The sequence below is a fragment of the Spermophilus citellus genome (assembly GCF_964194105.1).
Source record: "Spermophilus citellus genome assembly, chromosome: 2".
In the NCBI taxonomy this organism is placed as follows: Eukaryota; Metazoa; Chordata; class Mammalia; order Rodentia; family Sciuridae; genus Spermophilus; species Spermophilus citellus.
In genome coordinates this window covers 44,744,984-44,772,377 of record NC_138183.1, presented here as the reverse complement: position 1 = coordinate 44,772,377, position 27,394 = coordinate 44,744,984, and the positions used below count along the sequence as shown (strand labels likewise).

General features: G+C 40.6%; 1 protein-coding gene across 3 annotated transcripts in view; it reads right to left on the bottom strand.

Moving 5' to 3' along the window:
* MOB3B (MOB kinase activator 3B) overlaps positions 1-27,394 on the bottom strand; it is a 193,478-nt gene that overhangs the window by 108,738 nt on the left and 57,346 nt on the right. For all 3 annotated transcript variants that reach the window (XM_081275855.1, XM_081275854.1, XM_081275856.1), the window contains one exon: positions 17,260-17,875. In XM_081275855.1, the coding sequence (XP_081131981.1) occupies positions 17,260-17,677 (418 nt within the window). In that variant the 5' untranslated portion in view covers positions 17,678-17,875. The remainder of the gene's footprint in view (positions 1-17,259; positions 17,876-27,394) is intronic.

Genomic DNA, 27,394 nt, shown 5'->3' with positions numbered 1-27,394 from the left:
AGGGACACATCTGCCTGTCTTAGACTTGCCACGGCTTATCTCCAAGAAAAGAAGAAGGCTTCAGTTTTTTATCATGTCATTAAAGAAACATGCTGTGGTATTTTTAGACTGGACCCTTCTTAAAGCATGGGATAATGACTTTGCTGACTCCTATTGATAACAAAAACACATCCAGGAGTTATAGAAACAGTGATGCCAAGTTACTATTTCTCAAATTAAGAAGGGCTGCTGAAGTGGATGAATAGGGACCCCTCTGCATTTTTTCCTTCTTCTATTTAGTTGTAACACTATTAAGACAGATACAACTAGTTTACCTTGCAGAAGCTGGATTCACAGACAGCAGCCACAGTAAATAATCAAAAAACAGTGAGAATTCTTTGTTATTGTTTTTTGAGTCAGGCCCTTGTCACGTTGCCAGGCTGACCTCAAATGCAAGAGCCTCCTGTCTTAGCCTCCTGAGTGGTTGGGGTTACTTGCATGCACCACCATGCCCAGCTCTGAGAATTCCTTTAAGGAAAAAGGCAACAGCAGTTTTACTTACTCCCCCACTTCAGCAAAAGAGCATTAACTTTAGAAAAAGTCCTACCGGGAAATTCAGGCACTAGCAGCCAGAAGAGAACTTGTGTAGAGTTCTGAGCTCCCTGTTGAGAGTGCTGTGCCCAGCCAATGCTGTGGCTGACTTCAAAACTTTTTTTTTTTTTTTTTTTTTTTTTTTTTTTTTTTTTTGGTACTGAGAATTAAATCCATAAGTGCTTTACCACTGAATTACATCTCCAGCCCTTTTTAAAAACTATTGTTTTTTATTTTAAGACAGGGTCTTTCTGAGTTGCTAAGGCTGGCCTCCAACTTACCATCCTCTTGCCTCAGTCTCTAGAGTCACAGGGATTATAGGCATGCACCACTGGCTGTGGCTGACTTCAGAACTGCTGTTTCTGAATAGAAAGTAGAGGTCCCTTCAGTGGAAGGAAGTTCGAGACCCCTGGTAGATCCAAGAGGATAAGGGAGGTGCTTGGTGCAATCTCAGCAGGCAGCAACTGAGGGAGCCCTACTGGATGCACAGAATGCTGGGGCAAGAGGACTAGATACTGGCAAGGGAATTAGAGATTGGCCAATGTTCTGCATGGAAAGGATTGGCATTAAGGAAGGGGGACTCTACCATTGGTCTGGATATCAGTGGTAGGACTCCATTATGGAAAAACTGGGCAGAACTTAAATAGATCTAGTGGGTCTATTTATTGGGTAACTTTAAAAGTTCACTTTGAATAGTATGAAGTTTCCTCAGAAAACGAAAAATTAGAACTACAAAAGATCTAGCTATACTGCTCCTGGGTATTTTTCTGAAGGAAATAAAGTCAGCATACAAAAGAAATAACTGCATACTATTCATAATAGCCAATACATGGAATCAGCTTAGGTGCCTGTCAACAGATGAATGAATATGGTATCTATCACAATGGAGAATTATTCAGCCATAAAGAATGAAATCCTGTCATTTGCAGGAAAATAGATGCAACTGGAAGACCTCATGTCAAGTGAATAAGCCAGATACAGAAAGATAAGCAGCACTAGTTTTCTCTCATATGTGAAAACTAAAATTAAAAAAAAAAAAAAAAGATCTGGGAGTAGAAGAAGAACTATTAGAGAAGTAGGGAGTGGATGGGGGCAGGCAAGAGAAAATAGAAGGGAGGGTACATGACCAAAGCACAACATATGTAGGTATGGAAATGTCAGTGAAATCCACTAATTTGTTCAATTAATATACATTATTAATAATTATTCTTAAAAGACTAAAAAAGAAAAGTTCACTTTGACAATGTCTTCTTGTCAGATTGTCCTGGAAAAGGCTATGATACTTTATCTGAAAACCCTGAGCCACGGGTGTTGGTCACATTTCCCCTAGGCGAACAGAGTGCCACAGGGGCCCTTCCTCAAAGGCCAGCTGCTGTATAGCACAAGATGGGGGGGTGGGGTGATAAGGGGCTGTCAGAGATGAAATGCACACCTGTGGCACCTGAAATAACATCAAGTCCAGTCAGCCCATGTGTCATCCAGGTTCCACGGCCACTTAAAGAGTCAACGTGCTTTAGTCAACATGGGCCAAGTGAGAAATGACTAAGAAACCAGGGCTGAAATGTCCACAGAAGAAAGTACAGAAAACTACCTATAGGGTCCTTATTTCTGGAACTCTGAATGGTTTATTGGTATGTGCAGCTTCTAATATAGAAGAAAACCACAGCAATTCTTGGCAGAAATACAGTACTGACAATATTATTCATAATAACATTAGCTGATATTTACTGAACATTTTCTACATACAAAGGCCCACGCATTATCTTATTAAAACCTTGCAGCAACCTTAAGCTCCAGGGATCCTGATGTTAAAGAGCAGGAAAGAGGGTCAACAGACTAGGAAGTAAAAATGAAAAGCAGACAGATAGTCAGAATCCATACTCTGGGTTGAATATTAAAAATTGCAAGCACCAAATTGTATCGGTTCTCTCATTTGCTAGCTGTGAAACTATAGGGCATAACATGCAGCAAGTTGGCATACCTTCATCTTCTTCCCCCTCCCCCCCTTCCCTTTCTTCCTAGCCAGGAGACTTTTATCTTTAAAAGACACCCATACATAAGCGAAGCTAGCCAATCCTTAAAAAACAAATGCCAAATGTCTCCTTTGATATAAGGGGAGTAACCAAGGACAGGGTAGAGATGAAGAGCTTGAGAAGAAGATTAACATTAAATAGGGATGATAGGCGGGAGGGAAAGGGAGTGAGAAGGGAGATTGCATGGAACTGGAAGGTGAGCCTCAGGGTTATACACAATTACATATAAGAGGAAAGGAGGGGTAGGAGAAAAATTATATAAGTGGAAGAAACGATTTATAGTAGAGGGGGTGGAAAGAGAGAAGGGGAGGGGAGGGGAGGGGAGGGGAGGGGGGATAGTGGAGAATGGGATAGACAGCAGAATATATCAGTCACTAGAAAGGCAATTTGTAAATCAATGGTAATGTAACTGATGTGACACAGCAATCTGTATACGGGGTAAAAATGGGAGTTCATAACCCACTTGAATCAATCTGTGAAATATGGTATATTAAGAACTATGTAATGTTTTGAACAACCAACAATAAAATAATTAAAAAAAAAAAGACACCCATACAATCAACCCTCAGCACACACACACAAAATTATTGAAACATCTGTCTCATCTTATTAATGGTAGGTTTAGACAACTGGCATAGATCTTCCTAGTTTCAAAAGGCCTTGAGTCAAACTCCATGTATTCCAGGTACAACGAAAAATTATCAAAGCCATGAGTTGAAACCTTTTATCTATGTAGAATCTCTTCTGTCAGGGCCTCATGCCTTAGTGTCATTGAGGAGCTAAACATTCTGCTCCTTCAAATTATCCTTTCATTTTTCATCCTTCACTTTACATCCCCCTCTCAAGCAGTCTTTGAACGTATTTATGTTTGTAGATTATGCAAAGGCATGCAAGTACGTGCCAAGAATGCTCATCTCACAGATGCTCCTGGCATAGTGGGAAAAAAACACAAAGGAGTCAGAAACACCAGCAGGTCTCAGCACACGTGACCCCTGTCACCCCTCTGAGCCTCATTCCTCTTATCTAGAAAATAGGCAAAGCCCACCTTTTTAAAAAGATTGTCATGAAAAGTAATGAGCAATGAAATGTGTCTAATCTACAGTAGAAACTCAATGAATGGTAGACACCATTATTTTAGTGTCTGCATAAAATGAAAGCTAGATAGGGCATAACCTGCTTAGCAAGGCAGGTATGAGATTGGCCTCTGACACGAACACTGAAATCACATTTCTTGGGGCATAAAATATTTTCTAAACCCCATTCAGAAACTAGTCTGTCCATAGAGGATAACTCAGAGCTGCTCCTCTGCAGGGTGAAGCAATGCAGCCATGTCTGGCTTATGCTAACCAATGGCTGTCTCCCTCATGGTACCGTCTATTATTAAATTCAGTTAATGCTGAATTGAATTATCTATGGAAAGGGCAGGGTCCCAGATAATCCAAAAGAGCATGTACTGTGCTTTCTAAATCATTAATTCAATTTCTTTTCCATAATAACTACTTTATAATATTAATAAAATCCTGGATAATGCTTTGCATTCTATAAAAATCCACATCCTTTGATGATGGAAAGAAACTCATGACCTCTCTGAGTCAGACAGAAAGCCCTCCTGAACTTTAGTAGCTGTTGTATACAATTTGCAAGGTAGGTAAGAGAGGTAGTCTCTAATGACATTCTAATGTAATGTATGAGACAATAATTATATCATAGCAATGCCATTCAAATTTTATAATACTTCCTACATGCACATGAAGTACCACCAGTTAAATGCCTAGTCTGAATTAGTTCATTAGATCAGTGTGAATATAGTGCTGAAGAAATCAGAGAGCTAATTTTTTTTTTCAGAGACCAATTAGCATCTTTCTTTTTGTGGTCCCCCAAGAGTGTATGATAGGGATACCGCAGTGACTAGGTAGAGTGAGGTGAAAAGTCATCAGCTCTCCTGGATAAATACCACAAAGCATATGTCCTACTAATCAATGGGCCCTCTGAACCTTGCTTTCTAAGAGGTTTATATTCCTATGATGCTATGATGTACCTTTAAAAAGAGACATACTGTGAAATTCTCAATGCAACCTCAATTTGTATTTATTCAATCAACATTGCCAAGTGCATACTGCCTCCGCAATTGCTTTATCTATAGCAGGGGTCCTCCAAGCATGTATGGATCCTTGGGAGTCCTTTTGGCAACAAGTATTCAAGTTCAGGAGAGCTTTCTCTCTGGGTCAGGGAGGTCATGGGTTTCTTCACAACATCAATTGTTACATAGCTATGAATCCCTGGGGTTCCTTTCAGAGGTACACAGAGTCTTCCCCTTTCCAACTACATATCTGTGTGAGCCTGAACTTGAAGCAAAACAACATATCAGAATCCACTGTTGTGCAGAAGCAGATGTGAGAATCCCTTAGTCTACTATAAAATCACAAGTTAAAGAGACTTGTAAAAGGTAATATCATGCCACTCTTCTTCCTCAAAAAATTTACTTTGTTTTGGGAAATACAATTATTTTTCATGTAAAGATATTATTTGATACATATACATTAAGTTTATTATTTTTAATGAGTTAATTAATATTTCTAAAATGTCCTAAGTTTAATTTCTAATAAAATTACTAATACATATAACCCACATAAACAAAAGATTTCTCTGGGATTTTCAATAATTTTTAAGAGTAGGAAGAGGTTCTGAGACCAAAAGAGTTTTGAGAACCACTGTTCTAAATCTCTCTCATTTGAATTTACAGCATTTCAAGTCCCTTTGTCCACGTTGTCTTGGAAGAATTTATTGCTATCTAAAATCATCAGTCATCCATGTTCCTATTATTTTAGCCTGCGCCACTCTGGAAATACCAAGTTCCTAAGCGTCCATATCTACATAAACTATTTCTCTCTTTCTTTTATCATTCTAACACTAAACCTCTTCAAGCATTAAATGGTGTGTTACAGTTGGATGTGCTGGCACATGACTGTGATCCCAGTGACTGGGAGGCTGAGGCAGGAGGATTGAACATTCAAGGCCAGTCTTAGCAAAATGATAAGATTCTCAGCAAGACACCATCTCAAAAAATGAAAAGGACTGGGGGATGTAGTTCAGTGGTTAAAAAAAAATTATTAAGGATTTAGCAGGGGAAAAAAATCAACTACATCTGTGATTTTACAGATTTCATCTTTTATTTTCTCTTTCTGAGGAGTTCAAGTTAATCCAAACAGGCACCCCAACTCTTCAGTGCCTTCATCATTAGAGAGGCCACTCTCTGGACCACCTTCTACTCTTATACACTCTTATGAGTTGACTCAAAAGCCAGGCACTCGGACTTCAAGAACAACCACCAGGGTTTTTGATAAGACGGTGACAATTTAGTTTACTTTCAGGACACTTCCTGACCATGCCCAGAATTTCATTAGCATTGGCACTAGATTGGACTTCAGGGTACCAATGTGTGCATGTCTGGTCTCTTCCATTGAGTTGTCAATGGTCAACTTTAAATAATTAAAAGAGGAATAGCATATATATGAAACACATTCTTTTTTTGCACTTATGCATAATCACTAATCAAACACAGCATTTCGTCTCATGAAAGAATATTCTGAGAGAACACAGCCATTGTACTTATCTCATGTCCCTAGTGATTTGATTCAGTTTCCAGTAAACAGAAATGTCTGCCATTTACTTCACTCATCTTCAAGTTGAGGAGTAGGGAATAAAAAGAAAGAAAACATAAAATATCCCACATAAACCTACTTTTTTTTTCCTTTATCCTTTTAGATGTCACCTGTAAATGGGGCTTGGATATTGGGAAGAAAGGAGACAAACTCTTTCAAGGTAATCATGAAGGTATTTTCACAAGCACATTGGAACTTTAAACAGAAACATATATGAAAAAGCCAATCTAAATTTTTCAGCTTGAAAAGAAATGTTTTATCTCTACTTAATCTCTATCATTTTAAGAAAATGAAGAGTTATAGACATTGCTTTCCTCTTATTTGTTTTTAAGTTATTCTGTTTTTGGAGAGGGGAAACATCGTAATTTCACTGAAGGTAGCTTAACAAAAAGCTCTATAGATTTGTAGTTAGGCAAGTCTGGATGCTAAGCCTGGATCAACCACCTATTATACAGGTGACTTTGGGAGTAAAAATGTACTGTTTCTTTATTTGAAAATAGGATTAGCAACAATAATAGTCAATCAGGGATACTGTGTGATTAGAAAAAAATATACATATTTGGGGGTGAACACAGTGCTCGCCCCCAAAATAGGTAATTACAGTTAAAATATAACTATATTTTTTGAACTTTGAAATTACTGCCTTACACACAAAAAAAATGGAATCTATGGAATTTATTCAGCTGATATTCAAGTTTTGATTAATTGATAGCCTAATGGATGTGGAAAAATTTTTTTCCATGATTATAGTAACTGACATTATCTATGGCTTTTCTCAATTTTTACTTCAACTGAGAGATAAATGGACATAGAATACTTTAGGTAAAATTCTATAAACCAGGCAGTATAAAGTACAATAAATCAGAGGTCTTCCCTTTTTATGTCACCGTGAAAAGGAAATTAAGCTAAAATTTATTCAGCACTTAACAAGAACAGGCCAAGTGCTTGACTTGCATGATGTCACTTAATTCTCGTTACCTTACAAAGAAGGTTTTATTATTCTTACCCACTTTTCAGATAAGGAGAGAGTCTCGGAGAGGTTCAGGGATCACCAAGTTTACATAGCACACAGGGAAAGGAGAAGATCTAAATCAGAACTGAACATGAGCCCTTAACCTTGACACTAATTCTGGAACACAGAAATCAAGTGGGTCATTATTCCACATGCTTCGATAGCTACTGCCCTCAGATGTGTCCTGGGACCTGGAACCAATTGTTGACATATTTGCTCACATTTCTCTTCAGAGACATGGAAGATAGCTGGCCTTAGTGGTAAGCTCTTTTTCCCCCACTATGGGATGGCCACATATCTGATGGCCATAACAGTGAATCTCCAATATTCAACAACACTCTTCCTCTGCTGCAGGTGGCTATGGCAGGTTCCCTAGCTAGGCCAGGCAATCACAGTGATGTTGAGGGAAGGGTTAGTGATCGCCCAGTGCTGAAGCCAATTCGTGCTGTCCCATTAGGCATTAGGGCTCCATCACTTCAGCTAGACCAGAGGCCAGGTGGGGAGCCTGCCATTGCCTGCAGGTTGCCAGGGGATGTGACACAGGAAGTGGGCAATAAACCAACATCCAATTATTGCCTGAAGCTTCTCCCTTAAATCATCACTGCTCTCCAGTGCTGGTGACCTGGGCAGCGTGATGGGAATCACTAAAAGCCTACTGTTTTGTCGAAGAACATTTTTTTTCCCCTTAGAAATAGCTAAGACATCAGTTTGTCTCCTGAGAAGGCATCTTAATTTCTAAAGGATCCAGTAAATGTATCACTATAAGATGTGTTCAGGATTCTTTGCCAAGCTTTCTTTCAATATAAAACTTTACCTGAGAACTAAAAATACTAGCCAAGTGACACAACGAGGCAGCCACCTCAGGACTTTCAGAAATACATTTGTTCTTTAATATACATTATACAGTGGCATCAATTGATTTATATTTGCACAATAGCAACCACTTCACCAGGCACTACTTTCTACAGTGTCAAGCTGGGTGCTGCTGCCTATAGCAAAAACAAGAAGTGAAAGTGGCTTTGTGTAGGCCACATTTGCTGCACATGTGAAATGTCCTCTCCAGTTCTATTGTGCACCCCTTCCTGCTTCTAGCTGTCAATGCCAAGGGAAATCAGTCTCATCCCTGCAATGTTTACTGTTCCTTCCACTGGCTCCACAAGATAGAGCAAAAGATGAGGGGAACATGAATGATCAACTGCACGCACAAAGGCTAGATCTAATTATGAATTTTCCCCCGAGGTTCCTTCCTTTCTCATTTCCGTTCATCTGATCAGTCTACTTCATCACACTGAGACTGTGTGGTATGGAGGAAACTAACGTTTCAACCTTAGCCACTCTATGTCCCAACATTGTGCTAGGTGTTCTACATGTAGCATGCTATTTAATACTCTCAACAGTCCCACCAAGTATGTACTTTCCAATGCATCTGCAGACAAGGAAACAGGCTCAGAGAGACTGAACATTTGCTAATAAAAGTTGATGACTAGGATCACACTCAGGTCTTACAGGGACTAGTATGTCTATTCCCTTTAACCACCCCTCCTCCCTTCCCAAACTGGCTTGTCTTCCCAGATCATCCCTTTCACTAGAAGACTGAAGGGGAAAACTTGATTATGTGAGGGGAAACACAGATAGAATTATCAATTAGAATTTGAAATTAGCATGAAGTTTTAAAGAATGGTTTCCTCTGCAGAGGCCTCTACAGGTAAGACCTCTCTAGGCCTACAAAGGTACTCGGTCAGTCCAAAGAGGAGGCAGGGCACTGGTGGGGAGCAGAGAGAAGGCCTCTGGGGTCAGGGCCCTGCTGCTATGTCCCCTCACACTTGGTGCTGAGCTGGCCTGCCTCCCCAAGCACCACTAGCTTGCAGGACTCAGCCTTTGTTGATGCCATGGCTACAAGTGACCAGCCACTAATGGAGCAGCAGATGCCCCCTTCCCTACTCAATTATGGCCTTTTTTTTTTTAAATCGCTGGCCTCCACTGAATATCACATGTCCCAATTTCCCTTCCCAGCTGGTGCTGAGATGTAACAACTTGTCACCTGAGATATGGCCCATTAAAATTACATTGCACAGGTAATGGAGAACCCAGAGCAAGTCGGGACAGCAGGTGATTAGCCTTAACTTACAGGACTGTCTTCAAGCCTCTGTCTCCACTGTCTTTTGCTCTGCTTCTTAGCATATTGGAGGCTCTTTCAAGGGGTATCTCCTGGGATTTGTTGAGAAGGGATGGTTATTTAACACTGTCCTCATTAACTCAGCCACCAAGTCACTAAAGTATCGGGTCGCAAATAAGGGTAGAGTTGTGACCCTCCACGATGCACCATCAATTCTCCAGTGGCAGTGGTGGAGGCTTGGGGGAGGGGAGTAGATTCAGCTGTCTCTGCATGTTTTCCACAAACAAGCAACTGAACAAAGTTGGGTACTATCAGATTTTAGAAGAGCCAAGTTCTTGAAAGACACAGAGTCTTAGACTTCCCACCTGCAGTAATTTGCATCAAATGTAGGAGCCTGTTGCAAGGCCCTCCTGTGACTGCTGGTTTTCTCTTAGGATGTTCTTTAGAGAGGATTCAACAACTGAGGCAATAGGCAGGGGAAATCCAAGGGCAATGCTTACTCTGGGGTAAGAACACCATGGACTTGAGAGGTTGGTGTAGTGAGAACAGGGCTTTGGAGCCCAGCTGTGTTCTCTGTGCTGCCTGTGTGATCCTCGGCAAGTTATATTTTTGAGTCTCACTTTTCTGGTCTGTGAAATGGAAATCATACTACTACTGCCTGATGAACTTGTTTTACAGGTTAAATGATGTACCATACATAAAATGTTAAAGTAGTATGAATTCAGAAAGTGGCAAATTTCCTTTTATGCCCTCCCAACTAGTAAATTCCTAGGAACCAAACAATTTACCAGATTCCAAAAGCAAATCCTGTTTCCAGAGCCTTGGAAACACTTCCCAGTTCACAAGCCTATTCAGGGGAGGCAGGGAAGAGGGGGCTCCACTCCTGGCAGTAATGGTCTGAGGACACTTACTCTATTTTTGAGATATATAATCCAAGTAACCTTACCCAACATTGGTTTTAATAAGCAGAATTGCCCTAGATGGGACCAGTGGGCACTCCCTGACTTCTCTAGCTAATCTGCACTCATTCTCTGCTGTGGTTAGCTGATTTGATATTGAACATGAGCAGATTTAGCACTCTTGTCTTTTGAAAACCAACAATAAAGACCCTTCCTAGTGGCTGTCTCTCTAAAGATTTAGGTGGTCATCCCTGAAGCAAGGATTTGGTCTAGCCCCCCCCCAAAAAAAACAGTAGAATTTTCCAAAGCCTATGAAAGATGACAACCTGAAGAATTTGTGATTTCCATCACAGAGTGATTCAGCAAGGAAGTCTGATACTTTTTGTAAAATCTTATTGAGTCTTAAAATACAGTTTATTATTCTGCAGAAATTGTCTAGTAGTCTCCATGCATTTTGGCTAATAGTTATATAGAAATGCCTGGGGGTGGAGGGGAGAACACTAACATACATTACTTTTAGTAACTCATGTCTCAAACTCTGGGATATGTGTTTACACTCATATTGTCTCATTTAATCCTTACAATGGCATGATAAAGTCAGGATTATAATCCTTAGTTAACAAACAGAAAAATGGAAACTTAGAGATAACATCACATAGCAGCTCATAAAGGGCAGAGCTAATTAATTAAACCCAAATCTGTGTATGAGTCTACAGTGCTAGTTCTACCATGCTGTAAATACATTTTGTTGAATGCACATTTTTGTCTTGCCAGAGTTACGTGGATTTATATCTAAACTTAAAAATATAAGGGAGACACACAACAGAAAATTTTAAAGTTAAAACATACACGCTAATTATAAACTGAACCCTTCACCATCCCAAGTCTGAGAAGCCCATCTCTAGGAGCATTTTTACATTCTCACATTCCTTGCCACAATATTTTGAAGGAGGATGAAATCAGATGTGGTCTCATGAGAGAGGTTGCCAAAGGGATACAGCCATTTCCACAGTGCATCTGACCACTGGATAAACTACTCATGTTAGAAAAATGTGCAGAGTGATTTTAGCAACCAGCCATCTGGACATTATACAAACTGCTCAAAGACAGGGACTCTGGATGTTTTGCTCTGTTGGTAACTAAACTAAGACCTGATCCTGCACAGCAAACACTCATTGAATGGGTGAGTGAGTGAATGAATGAATGAATAGTAGCAGCAGGGAATGGTGGACTAGCAATGGGTTTTTATGAGACTAAGGAATCTTCTGCCCCATCTCAGAAGGGAGCATGGAAGTTACAGTACCTGGACACATTCCCGAGGCATTTTGGTGGTGATTTTTTTTCTTAGAGGAGCAAAAACCAAAACAAAAACCATATATTTAAAAGTTCTAGAGGAAAAAAATGAAAATTTCTCCATCCTATACGTCTAGCTAAAACCATTCATTGAAAAGCCTCCAACCATTGAAGGAAGATCTATGAAATAATGATACACACTATGAACCATAGTAGAGTGTGATGACAGCACAGATTTTTGACTAAATTCAAACTCTTGACTCCTAAATTCTGTAGTAGCACTGCAAGAGTAAGAAAGCCCTTTATCTTGTTTAAATGTCAGCTTTCTCACTGGTAAAACAGAATGTTAACTTCATTTTTACTCCATTTGAGCTACTGTAGGAATTAAGAAAGACTAAGTAGCAGGTACTGTCTAGTGTTCAGCAGGCTCCATAGAGGTGAATTCACTTCCCCTCTTCTTTTCCCTGATCTTTCCTGACACAAGACTATTTGGGGGAGGCAGGGAAGAGGGGGCTCCACTCCTGGCTCCCATTTTATTAAAAAAACAAACCACCAACAACAACATCGCACACACGCACACACAGAGGTGGGCGAGCTTATGTAATTGTGTTTTATGTGTTCTTATTCCTCCTTTTCAAAGACTTTTAAAAAACAAATGAGTCAGAGAAGTTCTAAGCTTTCTACCCAATTTTTTCCCTGAGTTTCAGAACTAAAATATTACCTTATTATATAACAGAAAAACAGGGAAGCCAGAGAGGCAAGAACACAGAACTTATTCTAATTAGACAGCGACAGAATTTTTTTTTTTTTTTAATGTCTGTGGTTTTCTGTTTTTCTGTCTTGGCTGTTATCTCTGAAGGTGGTTACAGAGAGAATCCAGGAGATAGCCCTTGCTTCTGAAGTTTGCGCTGTTTTAAGGACTTCCCAGAAACATCTGTTGAGTTCCTTACCAAGGAAGCCCTAGGCATTCAAGGGAAAGTGGAGGAGACTGTGGTTTACAAGGGAGCCACATCTGTTTGGTATTCTCCCATCGGGGAAAGCTGGACTTCTGGACCGGCATGGGTCTCCTTGTTAAACTTGAATCTAGCAACAGATGAAAGCCTTTCTTAGTGTTTCAATGGCAGAGACCAACAGCCGTTTATATCCTTTAATTCCTAACTACAGGTGAAGCCTTCACAGCTGTTGGTATTTTCCGGTTCCATTTCCTTGGATCACAGTGGCGAGGAAGTGAAGTTTGACCCCCCTCCTCCCAGTCCCCAGGCAGGAACACTGAAAGATGCCCAGGATTGAAAGCTGAAAATTCTAAGCAGAAGTCCCCGTTTCTTGCCCTCCCAGAGATCTGCTGTTTGCCTAGAATTCTTTTTAACGTTATCCGGACAGACATCTTGATGGTTTCCATGATAATGAGTCATGACAGCGCAAAGATCAAAAGGAATAAAAGTAGGCTAGAATCAGGGGGAGGAAGAAGAGGCTGAAATGGAGTGTAGAAGAGAAAGTGGCTCCTAAAAGTAGGTCCAAAGGACACCAACAACATCTGAGAGCAAATCACAGAGATACGGTGGGATGCTGATGAATATCTTCATAGTGATGGGGGATGCTGGTCCTTTTTAATCGACTCCTAACATTTCACCTTGGAAAAGCTAAACAGAAAACGAAACAAGGTAGAAACAAGGTGCAGAAAGTAACCAGGAATGTTGACAAAGAGATTCAGAGACATGTGTTACACTTGCTTTGTCCATCAGTGCCATATACATATTGGGACTTGAAAAGATTATTTTGCATCCACCTGTCCATCCATCCAATCATTTATACGGTAAGAGGACTGGACTGTGTGCTGGGATATTCAAATGCATAGGATGTTTCCTATAATTTTAAGGGGTTCACATTCTAATGGGTGAAAGCTTCAATGGAGGACATAGCTCTCAGCTGGGCCTCCAAGGATGCACAAGGGTTGCCTAGACAGAGAAGTGGATGGTTATAGAGAGAGCATGGGGCAAAAACCAGAATAGGAAACTGAATGCTTCCGTGGGAAGAACAAGAATTCTGGGTGGTTACAATTAACAGAAGAGTGGTGTGTGTTTATGAAAACTGAAGGTTCGTAAGGAACTCAAACAGCTCATCAGAAATAACCCAATTAAAGGGCTGGGGATATAGCTCAGTTGGTACAGTGCTTGCCTTCCATGCACAAGGCCCTGGGTTCAATCCCCAGCACCACCAAAAAAAAAAAAAAAAAGTAAGAAAGAAAGAAAGAAAGAACTCAATTAAAAATACCCAAAGGAGCCTGTAGTCCCAGCAACTAAGAAGGGCACAGGATGAGGAATCACAAGTCCAAAACCAACCTCAGCAACTTAGCAAGTCCCTAAACAACTTAGCAGAGACCCTGTCTCAAAATTTTTAAAAAAGGGCTGGGGATGTGGCTCATTGGTTAAGTACCCTGGATTCAATCCCCAGTACCAAATAAATAAATAAATAGAAATTTAAAAAACAATAATAAATAAAAATACACAAAGGATCTGTCTGAATAAACTCTTCTCAAAACAAGACTTGCAAATGGCCAACAGGTATATGAGTGGATAATGAAAACCATGGTGTATGCATAAAGTTGTATATATCCAGTAGATGAATGGATAAAAAAAATGTAGCATATATACACAATGGAATACTATTCAGTCTTTGAAAGGAAGAAAATCCTGTCATTTATGGATGAACCTAGAGATTATGTTAAGTAAAAAAAAAAGTCAGGCTCAGAAAGACAAATAACATATGATCTTATTTATATATGAAATCCAAATAAGTTTAATTTGTAAGAGTAGAGTAGAATGGGTGCTACCAGGGGTTGGGGAAGGGGTAGCTGGGGAGATGTTTGTCAAGGGACACAAAATTTCAGTTAGCTAAAAGGATTAAGTTCTTGAGATCACTTGTACAACACAGTGACTATAGTCTTTTTGTTGTTGTTGTTCTAATTAATTACACATGACAATAAATGCATTTTGACACAATGTATACAAATGGAGCACAACTTCTCATTCCTCTGGCTGTACAAGGTGCTGAATCACACCACTAATATGATCATACATGCATATGGCATAATAACGTCTGTCTCATTCTACTGTCCTTCCCATCCCCACTACCCCATCCCTTCCCTCACTCCCCTCTGCACAATCCAAGTGGTTTTTGCTGTGTTTTGTTTTTTCTTTTTTCCTTTTTTAAAATTAATTAATTTATTTTTTATTATTTCTTACTTACATCACAATAGAGTGCATTACATTCCTAATTTTTTTGCATTGCAATTCTTAATACACCTTTATACACAATTTATCAAATCTCTGTTTTGTTTTTTAAATACAGGTTTTTAGGTCTCACCTAAGAGATTCTGATTTAGTTGTTAAAGGGAAGGATCAAGAATTTGTATTTTGAACAGAAGGCCCAAGTAATTCTGACATAATAAAAGTTTGATGACTCTAACTTATATAGCGTAACTTTTCCGAAAAGGTGATGACAATCTTTCTTCTGTTTTTTAAAATAAAGATACTGGGTCAAATTAGGAAACACCACATACTAAAGTATTCTCTTCTTGGAAATTTATAATGCACAGCGACATATTAAAAGTCCTGTGGTAAAGAAATCAATTTCACTCAGTATTTCCCAGATGTATTTTTCCATGGGGGTGGGGTGGGCGAATCATAGTAAAAGCTCTCAGAATACCAGTGTGCTATGGACCATGGACTAGATAGAACTGAAACAGAGGAGTCGACTTGTTCCCTGAGCATACTGAATAAGGAAATGTCTAGAAAAAGAAAGCAAAGTCAGTGACTCTGGGGGACATGGAGGCATCCACCCATTTCCTCCAAAGTCTAAAACCTCCTATGATGCCCTGTTTTCCAAGCAGACAGCCAGAAGCTGCTTTGCTCTCAAGTAACACACATGGCTTTTCATTGCAATTCCTGTTCAGCAATGCTATCTGGTAACCACAGCTGCCAGGGAGAAGGAGTGCCCAGAGTTCAAAGTATCCAGGAGCAGGCACAGGGGAAGGACCAAAGAGGAGGTATCTTTGTGCACATTTATCTATCTTTATTATTATCATATGTTCTGCTCAGAGCTTTGCCCATTGTTTCTAAGTTTTCTGGAAGAGGAAAATTCTTCCCGGCACTCTAAGTAGCCTCTGGCAGTCAATGAAAGTGCAAAAAGACAAGAGCCTGAGGAATTCCCATCCCTCCCAGGTGCCCACAGGAGTTGTTTTTTAATCTACCTTCTGTGCCTCTGTGCACACTACCATACAGTCCACCTCCTTCCTGCTTACGAGAGACAAGAGATAAAGAGGGAATTGGAAAAGCCACAGCAACGGGATTCTGACAAATCGGTTTGTGTGCTGAATATTTCAAGATGTACCATACGACACCAATCAATTTATACACATTTTTTTTTTTTGGTATAAACTTAATTACTTCCATGTGGCCCTTCTCAACTTTCTACATGCCTCATGGGGACACCCCCCATCTAAAAGTGATTTCAACAGTATGCTTCAAATACTTTTTTTAAAAAATGCCTCAGTCATCTCAGAGCTTTTCAAGAAGGCTTTCTAATAGCACAATATTTATTCAATCATTCCAGAAATATTTCCTGAGAGCCCCCACAGGCTTCAGGACACTGTACTAGGCACTGCAGATATGATAATGGAAGTAGAGTATTGTTCATTCCTGTTGAGCCCCAGGAATAAAATACTGAATTTTAAATTTAGCCCACCAATGTTCCACAGCAGAAAGAAATGCAAGAGACAGAGAAGGTTTGGTCCTTCCTCTTAAGTTTCATGGCTTATAGTACAAAACAAACCAAAGCATTTGCATTTCAAGAGTTCTGGCAGGTCCAGCAGCTATGCAAGGGTTGGAGTTAACAGTGCAGCTTGGAATTAATAAGTTATGATAGGAGAGGGAGCAGAATGCCAGGATCTTCATCTCCCCAAAATGTGAACCCCTATTTGTTTGCTCCCCAAACAAATTCATGGATTCCCACACTGGAGCTTATTAATCCTAAAAGATAAATATTGCCAGTAATGAACCAGAGTCAATATAACCTTAAGTAGTCAATCAATCAAGAAACAAAAATCTTACCAAGATAACTGGGTAAGTGTGGAGTCTAGTCCTAAGAAAGCCAATAAGATCAAATCTAACATTGGATCAGTGTTCTCCAGCATGTGACACAAGTACCACTGGGGGCCACAAAATAATCGTCAGTGCTTCATAAATGATTTTTAAAAATTTCAATAAGGTTCTTAGGTATGGAGGAAAAATAATTACAGGTTTATGACTGATAGAATTCGAGAAGCTGGGCATCATGGTGAGTGCCGTAATCCCAGTGACTTGAGAGGCTGAGGCAGAAGGATCACAAGTTCAAGGCCAGCTTCAGCAATTTAGTGAGGCCCTATGCAACTTAGTGAGACCCTATCTCAAAACCAAAGCTAAAAAGGGCTGGGGATATGACTCAGAGCCCCTGGGTTCAATCTCCAAACAGAAAAAAGAAAAGATAAAAATAGAATTGGGGGAAACACTGCCATGGGTATTGTCCAGCATCACAGGCAGCTGGGGAGAATCCCCTTCTGCACACTTTTTGAGCTCGGGTAGGAATAGGTATCAAAAAAATAAACAAATAAAGCCCAAGAAGCTGGTCATGGACTTACCCACACAGGTTGGAAATATATCCTCATTATTGATCTGGACCTCGATCCAATCCATAAGAAGGTTCATGTACTGGGGAGCTGGCAATGCAGTCGGTTTCTTATACTTAAGGTCATCCTGCCACCGATACTCATATTTGGGGCCCCCTGACATCACAGGGCAGGTCTGCTCGGTACAGAATTCACAGATGGTGCCATAGATGAGGTTGATACGATTGAAGAAGTCCACCACGTGCACCGCCACCCAGTCATTCTGGTCTTCCCCACTAGGCAGCTGCACGGCTGCCTTCAGGTCCACGCCTGAGTTGAGGGACGCCTGAGCCCGCTTGTGCAGCTCAAACCTCTGTGTGCCAGGTTCAAATTTTCTCTTGGGCCGAAAGGTCTTGTCCTTGTTGAACACCTGCTTCAGGGCTATAGACATGGTTTCCTCCTTCTCTTCCTTTCTTTTACAGGAAGCAAAAAGGCACTTGGAACTTTTCAGTGAGAGATCACAGCCCAACAGCGTTTTCCACTGCCAGCCTTCTGGCCCCAGCCTTGCAGCCTCCAACTTATAATCTCTCTTAAATGGCCCCTCCCATCTTCTTCTTCAGTGATATCCAAGGGAACTTCATGTTCCTTCCTAAAGGCAGAAGAGAAGGGAATTTGTGAGTGGTCTGTTTGCATTTAAGAAATGACAGAGCAGGACATGTTGGCACACATCCGTAATTCCAGTGACTCAGGAGGCTGAGGCAGGAGGATCACGAGTTCAAAGCCAGCCTCAGCAACTTAGCAAGACCCTAAGCAACTAAGTGAGACCCTGTCTCAAAATTAAAAATAAAAAGGGCTGGGTATGTGGCTCTTTGATTAAGCACCCCTAGGTTCAATCCCTGGAAAGAGAGAAAGAAAGGAGGAAGGAAAGGGGAGAGAAGGAGGGAAGGAAGGAAGAACCGATGAACGAACAGAGGCTTAGGCACCATTTCCTGGCTGTGGGGCTTCTATTTAGGTATTTAGACAGGAAGTTAAACCTGTAAATCTGAACTAGTGCAGTGAACCATACAAATGACTATAGAAGAAAAGGCATCACTTTCTTCCTTCTCCACCTTTGTCAAATCTCTGCTGGCTCTTCTCTGGGTGATCACAGCTCAATGGGCCTCTCTAAGGTAGCAAGGGCAAGTGTGTGGGCCAATGACCTTTATAGTCTCCTTTTCAGAGCTTCCTCCATTGCCCCTCCTGAGTAAGTATATCATTACTCCTCCTTTTCCAGGAAGAGATGATCAGAGCAGGAGTGGCTATCTCACCTAGCTGGCTAATCAGAATTTCTCTCCAGGGAATTTGGAATCAAATTCCAAATTCCAAATTCCAACTTTTGTTGGATATGATTCATGAAAGGTAATGAAAACTGGGTCTGGTTGAGCCCTATTTGGACCATGTGTAGTGAAGTTGAGAAAGATGAACTGTAAAACCAAAGAGGAAGAAAGCAGAGAAGAGAAGGAAGGAAGAGGGGGAGGAGGTGGTGAGAGAAATAATTATTAACACTCAGAGAAACAGATAAAAGATCAAAAGGACTTAGGGAGAAGAGAAAAAGGAGACAGACAATGAGAAAGGAAAAGTGGTTTCTTTAGTCTCAAATAATCTAGGAAGTGGTTCTAAATCCTCTTGAAGCTTAGCTGTGCTTCCTGCCTTTGGGATCCATTTGTTTTTCCTACATTAGTCAAATAAATCCCTTATTTTAATTCAGCTAACTTGAGTGAATTTTGTTTTTCTCCAACAATTCTTAATTATGACAGGATGTCACCCCTACAATATGCCACTTTTTTATATTCTTAATATCATAGCCTAGCTAGCACTTTGCCACAGAGTTGTCCAATAGAACTTTCAATGATAGTGTGCAAATGTTATACATACACACACACACACACACACACACACACACATATATATTTGTGCAATACGGTATAGCCAATAGTCACATGTGTCTAATGAGTAATTGGATTGTGGCTGTGTTACCTTTTACTGCATCTTAATTAGCTTAAATGTAAACAGGCACATGTGTCTACTGGCTACCATATTGGATGGAACAACTTTTAAGTATTCAAGGTTCTCTTCTCCAATTGTCTCATTTGACCCTCAAAAAATTAAGTGAAGTTTAGCGATTTATAGCAGCTACAGTAAATTTAGAGCAGGTATTCTTCTTCCTGGATCTCTAAGAAATAAAATTACTTGCCTAACGAGGTTCTACAACTAGTAGAGGACAGAGTTGGGACTGAAATTCTTTCATTGACCCCTAGGAAATGCTCTTTCCATGTGACCTGATTTTATAAAATGTGATATCTTTCTTTTTTTTTATTAGTTGCTCATGACAATACAATGATCTTGACATATCATACATTTGATTCAAATGGGGTATGAATTCTCATTTTTCCATGTAAAGTGCTATCTTTCAACCTGCCTTCAACCTGCTGGTTCATGAATATCCCTTTAGCCAGAGCTTTATCTCTTTTTACCTTTTATTCACACATTCCCCCCAAAGGCTACTAGTTTAAAGTACTGGAGGTGAGAGCTCCCACCCACAGGTCATACTCTTAACAGATTCAGAAGAGCTCATCATGGAATCTATTTAAAAGGACTTGAAGCACAATCCCACTGAACTGCTTTATTCCCACCTGGAATGGATACTGTTGTCCCATAATCAAGTGGCTTGGTGATGCATTTGATCTTAAGTTATTAAGGCAAAATAATATTCCTGAGAAATCTCCATTCCCTCCTACAGATGCTGCTCTTTGCTCAGAACTGCTGGCCAGACTGCTGAGTGGCTCCCTGCACTCTCTCTGCCTGCTCACTTCCTCTCTCCCCACCCTGCCATCTTGCTAAGAAGGTTTTCACTGAAATACCCTATTTGGGAGGTGGTTCTTTTCCCTCCTTCTCAAAGTCATTGAGCATTCAGTGCCTCCCCCAACAAAGAGATCCATGTGGAAAAGCAGGTCACAAGGCTCGCTGCCTGAGGCAGTCTGTAAAATCACACTCCAGGGAAACTGCTGTGGACTCTAGGGAAAGGAAGGGGCAATCTCAGCCCAAAAGAATAACTTCCCAAAAGCTTAGCCTGCTTGAAAACAGGCCTGAGAAAAATGGAGGGTCTTAAAAGGGCATTTCCAAAATAAAAGGGTGAGCTAGAGGTTGGGAAGATAGAGAGAGAATGGTGAGGATTTAAAAAAAAAAAAAAAAGACAATAGTCCCTCTATGTCTCCAATGCTTAATTGCTGAGAGTAAAGCAGTCACAACCCAGCAGCTGCCTTTCCAACATCTTCAGTAAAGAGGACTGGCTGTTCTGTTATTCTGATAATGAGGGTACCATCCATTCCCACGGCCCTCAGAGCATCTTCTTTCATGGCTTTATATGATTCTGCTGTCTCCTGTGGCCTGGAGTGTCGACTTGTGTGGACACCATTACATGTGCCAGGTTCTCCTGCACACCACAAAGTCTATTTGTCACCTCAGATGGGAGCATGTGAATGGGACAGAATGATCATGGCAAATCCTCAAAATCTTTCAGTGGCTGGTACTCAGAAATTTTTTTTTTTAATGTTAAATCTCATTTGAAATTTAGAGATTTTTTTCTTCTAGACATACTTAAATAACAAACTTCAAGATATCAGTCTCTTGAACTGGATGGGTGTTTACTCAAAACTTAACCAGCTTTAAAATGACCTTCTCATTTTGTCTCCATTTAACAGGCTTCCTTGGGGGAAAAGACATCTTTGCAGGCTTATTTCCCAGCTGAGTCTCTTAACTGTAGCTCTTGGCCACCATTTATTAAATTCCACGTATATCACTAACATTCCTGATCCTCCCCACACACTGTATGGTTGAAGTTATGGCCATTTATTTTTTTTTAAATTGAGGTTCAACCTGATGGAATAATTGCTAGAAATCACAAGGTTATGAGATGGTAAGGCTAAATTTTGAACCCATATCTCTGTCACTGAAACACACATGAAGGTTTCTCACTGAAGCAGTTTTCACCTTATGAACCTTATGTTTTCAAAGTTCCTGCTCCTGTTTTCAATTTCCTCACAAATAAGGCTATAAGGGAAACCAGAATGGGCAGGTATCATCATCCCCATTCTATAGATGAGCACATAGAAGCTCTGATCTCCTAGTGCTGGATTGAACCTGTGAATCATTCTGATGTGGCTGGTCATGAGGTTGACTCTTCTGGGGAAAACTTTTCCTCTACAAGGAAGTTCTTAGGGAAATGGTTGGTCAGGTGGGCCCCCATGCTTAAAGACAACAGCAATCGGGATGGGTAAGAACAGATTCATCATGCCACCAAATGACTGAACAAAGAGGCATCATTTGTATCTTGTGCTAAGTGTCAGGCATAGATTTTTAAATGAAAAAGGGAACACTGAGCACTCCTGGCCTTACTTTCCATCCCCTATCCCAACTAGGACCCTATCTGTGATTGATTCTGACAGCTAACTAAATGGTTAGAGCAATGTTTGTCACATGTTAATGTGAGACTCCTGTTAAAATGAAGGTTCTGATTCAACTGGTCTGGATGGCAGCTAAAAGTCCACATTTCTAACAAGCTCCCAGGTGATGCCAAATCTATTGGTCCATGGATGACACTTTAAGTATCAAGGCCTGACCTAACTAAAGGATTTTGTTAGAAATGCACTCTCAGGCTGCACCCCAGACCTAGTAGATCTAAATGTGCACTTTAACAAAGTCTTAGAAGAATATGCTTTGAGAAGCCTGCGATTGGAGGGATGCCTGCCTGGAATAAACAAATAAACTTTCAGTTGTTTTGCTGACAGTTTGCTTCAACTCTTCAGTTGAATGTGCATATAATTGGTGGGAGGGGGTGAAGAGAGACTCACTGTTGTGAATACAACTGCCTTGGCAGATGGTGACAATGATCTGGATCGATTTGGATAGCACAGCACCCAGCACCTAGGAAGTCCCCAGTGTATACCTTTTCATAATGCCAGATGGGAAGCAGCTGCTGCTACTGCAGTCGCATGTGTGGAAGTTTCTTGGGCTCAGTAAAATGTAGCACTAGCAACAACACAGTGATTATTCTCTGTCCTTGTCTAGTGTCCAGAAAGAAAATGAAAAGTTCTAAGTTTTGCACCCTGGGTACAAAATCTAAGCAAATTTTGTTAGGAATAGTACCTATTAAAGGGCTGATTCTCAAGAAACATTTGAAACTAATTGCTCATTCAAACAATAAACATCTACTAAAGACCTTTTATTTGCCAGGGTTAAGCACTAGGGACACAGGGTTAATTAATTAATATTTGGGTCCTGTCTATGAAGAGCTCATAATTTTGTGTCTAGAGTTGAGGTGAAGCTGAGATTTTGCTTTTTAATGCTATAATCTTAATGCACCAGAGTGGATACCATGGATACCACCAGCATGACTCTCTGGGCTTATTACTTAGGTTAGGAATGAAAAGGACAACAAGAAGAAAGATCTTAGGAAAGAGAAAACGGAAGTCCAAATAAACAACATAAAACTGACAGAAGCTCCATGCATTCTCCATATTTTATGCTTAATAGGTCAATTTTAGCAATAAACCATAATGCATTACAAAATATGCCGAGAGAATTCAGCCGGGCTACAAGGGAATGTTGATGAGGTAACTAAGCAACATTGGCAACATAAGTTCTTATTTTTCTTTTCCTATTGATGTCTTCTGCCTCATTAGCTGAAAATCAGAGTCCTTGCCAAGGATAAGGAAGAAATGAAACAACTCCCACTCATCTTCTCCAGCTGTGACCACCTCTGAGACACCTTGGTGGAGTAGAAAGGGTAAAAAGGACCAGGAACAACAGGGACCAAAGTTGACACATGGTGGAGGAAAAAAAGTTCAAAATCTCATCTGTGGGGAAGGAAGGACCAGCTGGCACAGCAATTCACTACAAGAAGATCATAAGAGAAATTCCCCAGGCAGTGCAGTGGTGCACGCCTTTGTAATCTCAGGGACTTGGGAGGTTGAGGCAGGAGAACCACAAGTTCAAGTCCATCCTGGATAACTTAGCAAAGACTGTTTCAAAATAATAAGGGCTGAGGGTATAACTCAGTGGTACAGCTCCTGGGTTCAATCCCCAGTATTGTAAGAATAAATAAAAGCCCCAGAAACATCCTACACAAAGAAGGTACAATGTCATCTTTGTGATCAGAGCCCCCAGGAGCAGGAACAATGCTGGCACAGAGCCAACTTCACTGAATATTTGCTGAATGAATTAATAAAAGACAGTGGATAAAGAATACTTTACATTAAAGTGAAACCACAAAAGTGAAACCAAATCAGACCCCCTGAGTATAGTTATTTGGTGATTCTACTTCAACCTGAAGCTCACTGCCAACTCACTGAGTATGGATTTGCAAACTTCTGGGCTGCTCTGCAGCTACATGCCCACCCCCTGAAGGAACAAGTCCCTCTCCCTTTCAAAGGGACTACTCCTTTCCTCTGTGCTATCTAAAATTCCTGTTCTTCAGAACCAAAGAATGACAACTGTGATTTCTCATCCTCCCCCTCTATTTTTCTCTTTATGGCTAGAATAGTCCTTGGAACTTTCCTCCTACACCTCAAATATTGAATTAAAGTAGATTAGGTTTTTATTTTAGAGTTGTGTGTGTGCGAATAAAATGAACATCATCTGACTACCCCATGCTCTTCTTAAAGGATGTGCCTAACGCTGCCTTTCTGTCCACCCTTGTGCACTGTTTTACTCCTAATCTCAGTAGATGCTATATTTGCTGAGGAGACAACCCCCAAATTGAAGAAGATTCCTGTCTGATAAGCAGTTTTACTTTCTTTTCTCCCAACTAACCCACCTCCTCAACTTAGAGCTGCCGTATCGTTGCACTTTGTTAAATCAGTTGGGGGAAACAGGGCTGCCTCACATGAATCTTTAAAGACATGCACAATTTCAGAGTTTCAAAATACCCATGTTATTTCTAAACACAGACAAAGTTAGGAGGAACAGGTGCAGCCCTACACAAGTGTGAATGCTGACCCTCACTCCCCATCATCTTCTAGCACTTCAATACCCAACTGAGTTGCATGCTCGCTGTCTCATCTGCTTCTTTATTTGCGATGAATGCAAACATTCTAGCATTAAAAGTATGAGTAAGAATTCCAAAAATGAAAATATTTCATGCCACTTACATGCTACTGCAACAGCAATAGCAGAAATGGGTGAAGGCATAGGTAGTTTTGGCAAAGACCCATAATAGTTTACCATGTCCCACCAGAGGAGGACTGTTACATCTTCATTGCTGTGACCAAAACGCCAGACCAGAACAATTTAGAGGAGGAAAAATTTATTTTTGCTCAGTTTTAGAGGTTTAGTCCATGGCAGGCCAACTCCATTACTCTGGGCCCAAGGCAGAATATCACGGTGGAAGGATGTCGTGAAATGAAGCTGCTCCACTCATGGTGGCCAGGAGGCAGAGAGAAGGGAAGGGGCTGCAGGAAAGAGGAACCCTTCGAGGGCATGTACACAGTGACCCACCTCTTGTAGCCACACCCCACTGGCCTGTTGCTGCCTAGTTAGTTCAGTTAAACTAGGAAGGACTGATTAGGCTACAGGTCTCATAATCTAATCATTTCATTTTTTTAATATTCTTTCATTAACCTAGGACTTTTGAGGGACACCTCATATCCAAACTGTAACATTCTGCCCCTAGTCCCCAGAAGTTCATGTCTATCTCACAATGCAAAAGGCATTTAGTTGATTTCCAAGAGTTCCACAGTCTTAATAGTTCCAGTGTTTCCCAAAATTCTAATTCCAAAGTCTCATCTGAGACTCAAGGCAAACTCTTGGCTGTGAGCCTTTGTAATAATCAAAAGTGAGTTACATTCATACAGTATGTCATGGCACAGAGTAAACATTTCCGTTCCAAAAGGGAGGAACAGGGCATGAAAGGAAGGGATGGAGCCAAAACAAAATCAAAACCCAGCCAGGCAAATGGGTCCTGTAACTCTGCATACAGCATTTAGGTCACATACCTGTAAGATGTGCTCTCCAAAAGACTTGGGCAGCCCTGCTCCTTTGGCCCAGGATTCATGACCTTTCTCAGCCTGGCCTTTCCATAGCCAGCATCTTTTCTCAGAAGACAGTCCACATTACTGGCATCTTTTAATTCCTAGAGTCTCCACTCCAGTTTTGGCTTCACATTCACAGCTTCATGCATCCCACCTGGGGAGCACCCCCAGGGACTCCGATTTTGCTACACTTTGTCTGGCTTTCCAGACCTGCCACTGAAATCTCCAAGGAAACCTCCATGACTCCTTAACTCCAACCTTCTGCATTCCTGCAGAATCAGTACCATGTGGCTGGCACCAAGGACTGAACTCAGCTGCCCCAGTAGTTAGGTCCCATGGCATCATGGCTAAAGTGGCCTCTGAGTGCCTAGGTGACTGAAAAAGGGGAAACAACTCCCTAAGACCATATATATATATATATATATATATATATATATATATTGCTGAGAATCAAACCCAGTGCCTTGCACATGGTAGGCAAGTGCTCTACAGCAGAACCACAACCCCACCCCACCCCATGGTCTCTTAAAGGAGTTTTTGCTTTTAAACCCTTGAGCCTCAAGCCATCTTTTCTATTATTTCTGTGCAAAGTACTTGACTTCTCTTTAGTGGTGGTAACATCTTCAACAATAAACCTTCCTTGTCATCAGTTTTACAGGCACTATTTTTCTGGCCAAACTGCAATTTTAAAATTCTCCTCTGCTTTCTGCTCCCAATTATTCCAGTAAACCTGACTAAAAGATGTTACCAATACTCATGACACTGACTGAATAATGTACTGCCTTGAAATTTTCTCCACTAGATTAATTAGTCCATCACCTTTGGCCTCACACAAAGTCTCAGCACATGGTCAAAATATAGACAATTCTTTTGCCAGAAAACAACACAAATGTCTTCTAGTCCAATTCACAATAGAATCCTCATTCCCCTCTGAAACCTCACAATGAGCACAATCTTTACTGTCAGCATTCCTTATTAGCATTCTAGTCTTTTAAGCTCCAAGTAGAATTGCCCACTAAACTCTGCTAACAACACTCTAAGGCTTCCCCAGCCTGCATCTCCAAACTTTTCTAAACTGTTTCTACAAAACAGATCCAAAGGCTGCTGAACCACAGGGTTAGGTTAGTCACAGCAATGATCCCACTCTTGGTAGCAATTTTTGTGTTAGTCAGATTTTCATCACAGTGGCCAAAATACCTGACTAGAACAATTTAGAAGAGAAAAAGGTTATTGTGGCCCATGGTTTCAGAGGTTCAGTCCATGGTGGGCTGACTCCATTGCTCTGGGCCCAAGCTGAGGCAGAACATCATGGTGGAAGGGTGTAATGGAGGGAAGCTGCTCCATTCATGATGGCCAGGAAGCAAAGAGTGATGAAGAGTAAGAGACCTCAGGGAAAATGAACCCTTTCAGGGTATATTCCTAGTGACCCACCCCTTTCAGTCATGACCCACCTGCCAACAGTTACCACCCAGTTAAGTCTACTTAAATTAGGATGGACTGATTAGGTTACAGCTCTCATGATCTAATCACTTCATTTCTGAATAGTCTTACGTTAACCCAGGAGCTTTTGGAGGAATGTCTCATATACAAACCATAATAGGGATCTTCAGTAGCAAGAGTAGAAAGGGCGGAAGATAAGGAAAGAGAGGAATTTACTTGGTGTGTTTTAATGACACCACATACTCACAATCCATAAAAGAAAGAAATACCTTTTAAGATTTTTTTCTTTTTCTTAAAAAAAGAAAATAAATGTTCTCTTAAAGGCTTTTTAGATACCAGTACAGACTGGCTTGGTTTGCTAGCAATAAGGACAATGGAGAATCTTTGGCCCAAACTTGGGATAGGACTGATCTAACCTTACCACAGTTTTAAAAATAGACAGTGAAGGCAAAATTATTATAAGAGCTCAGTTGACCCATTTAATCTTTATAATAGACATTTTAATAATTTTATCGACATTTTAAAAGGAACAAGAGAAAAGGTAAAACACTTCTTCAATTCAATAGAAATTTGTGATATTATTTCCAGATCTTTTGACCAGTTAGAAAATATTCATTTTCTAATATGGTGGTTAAAAAAACATGATTTGAGAAACATAATAT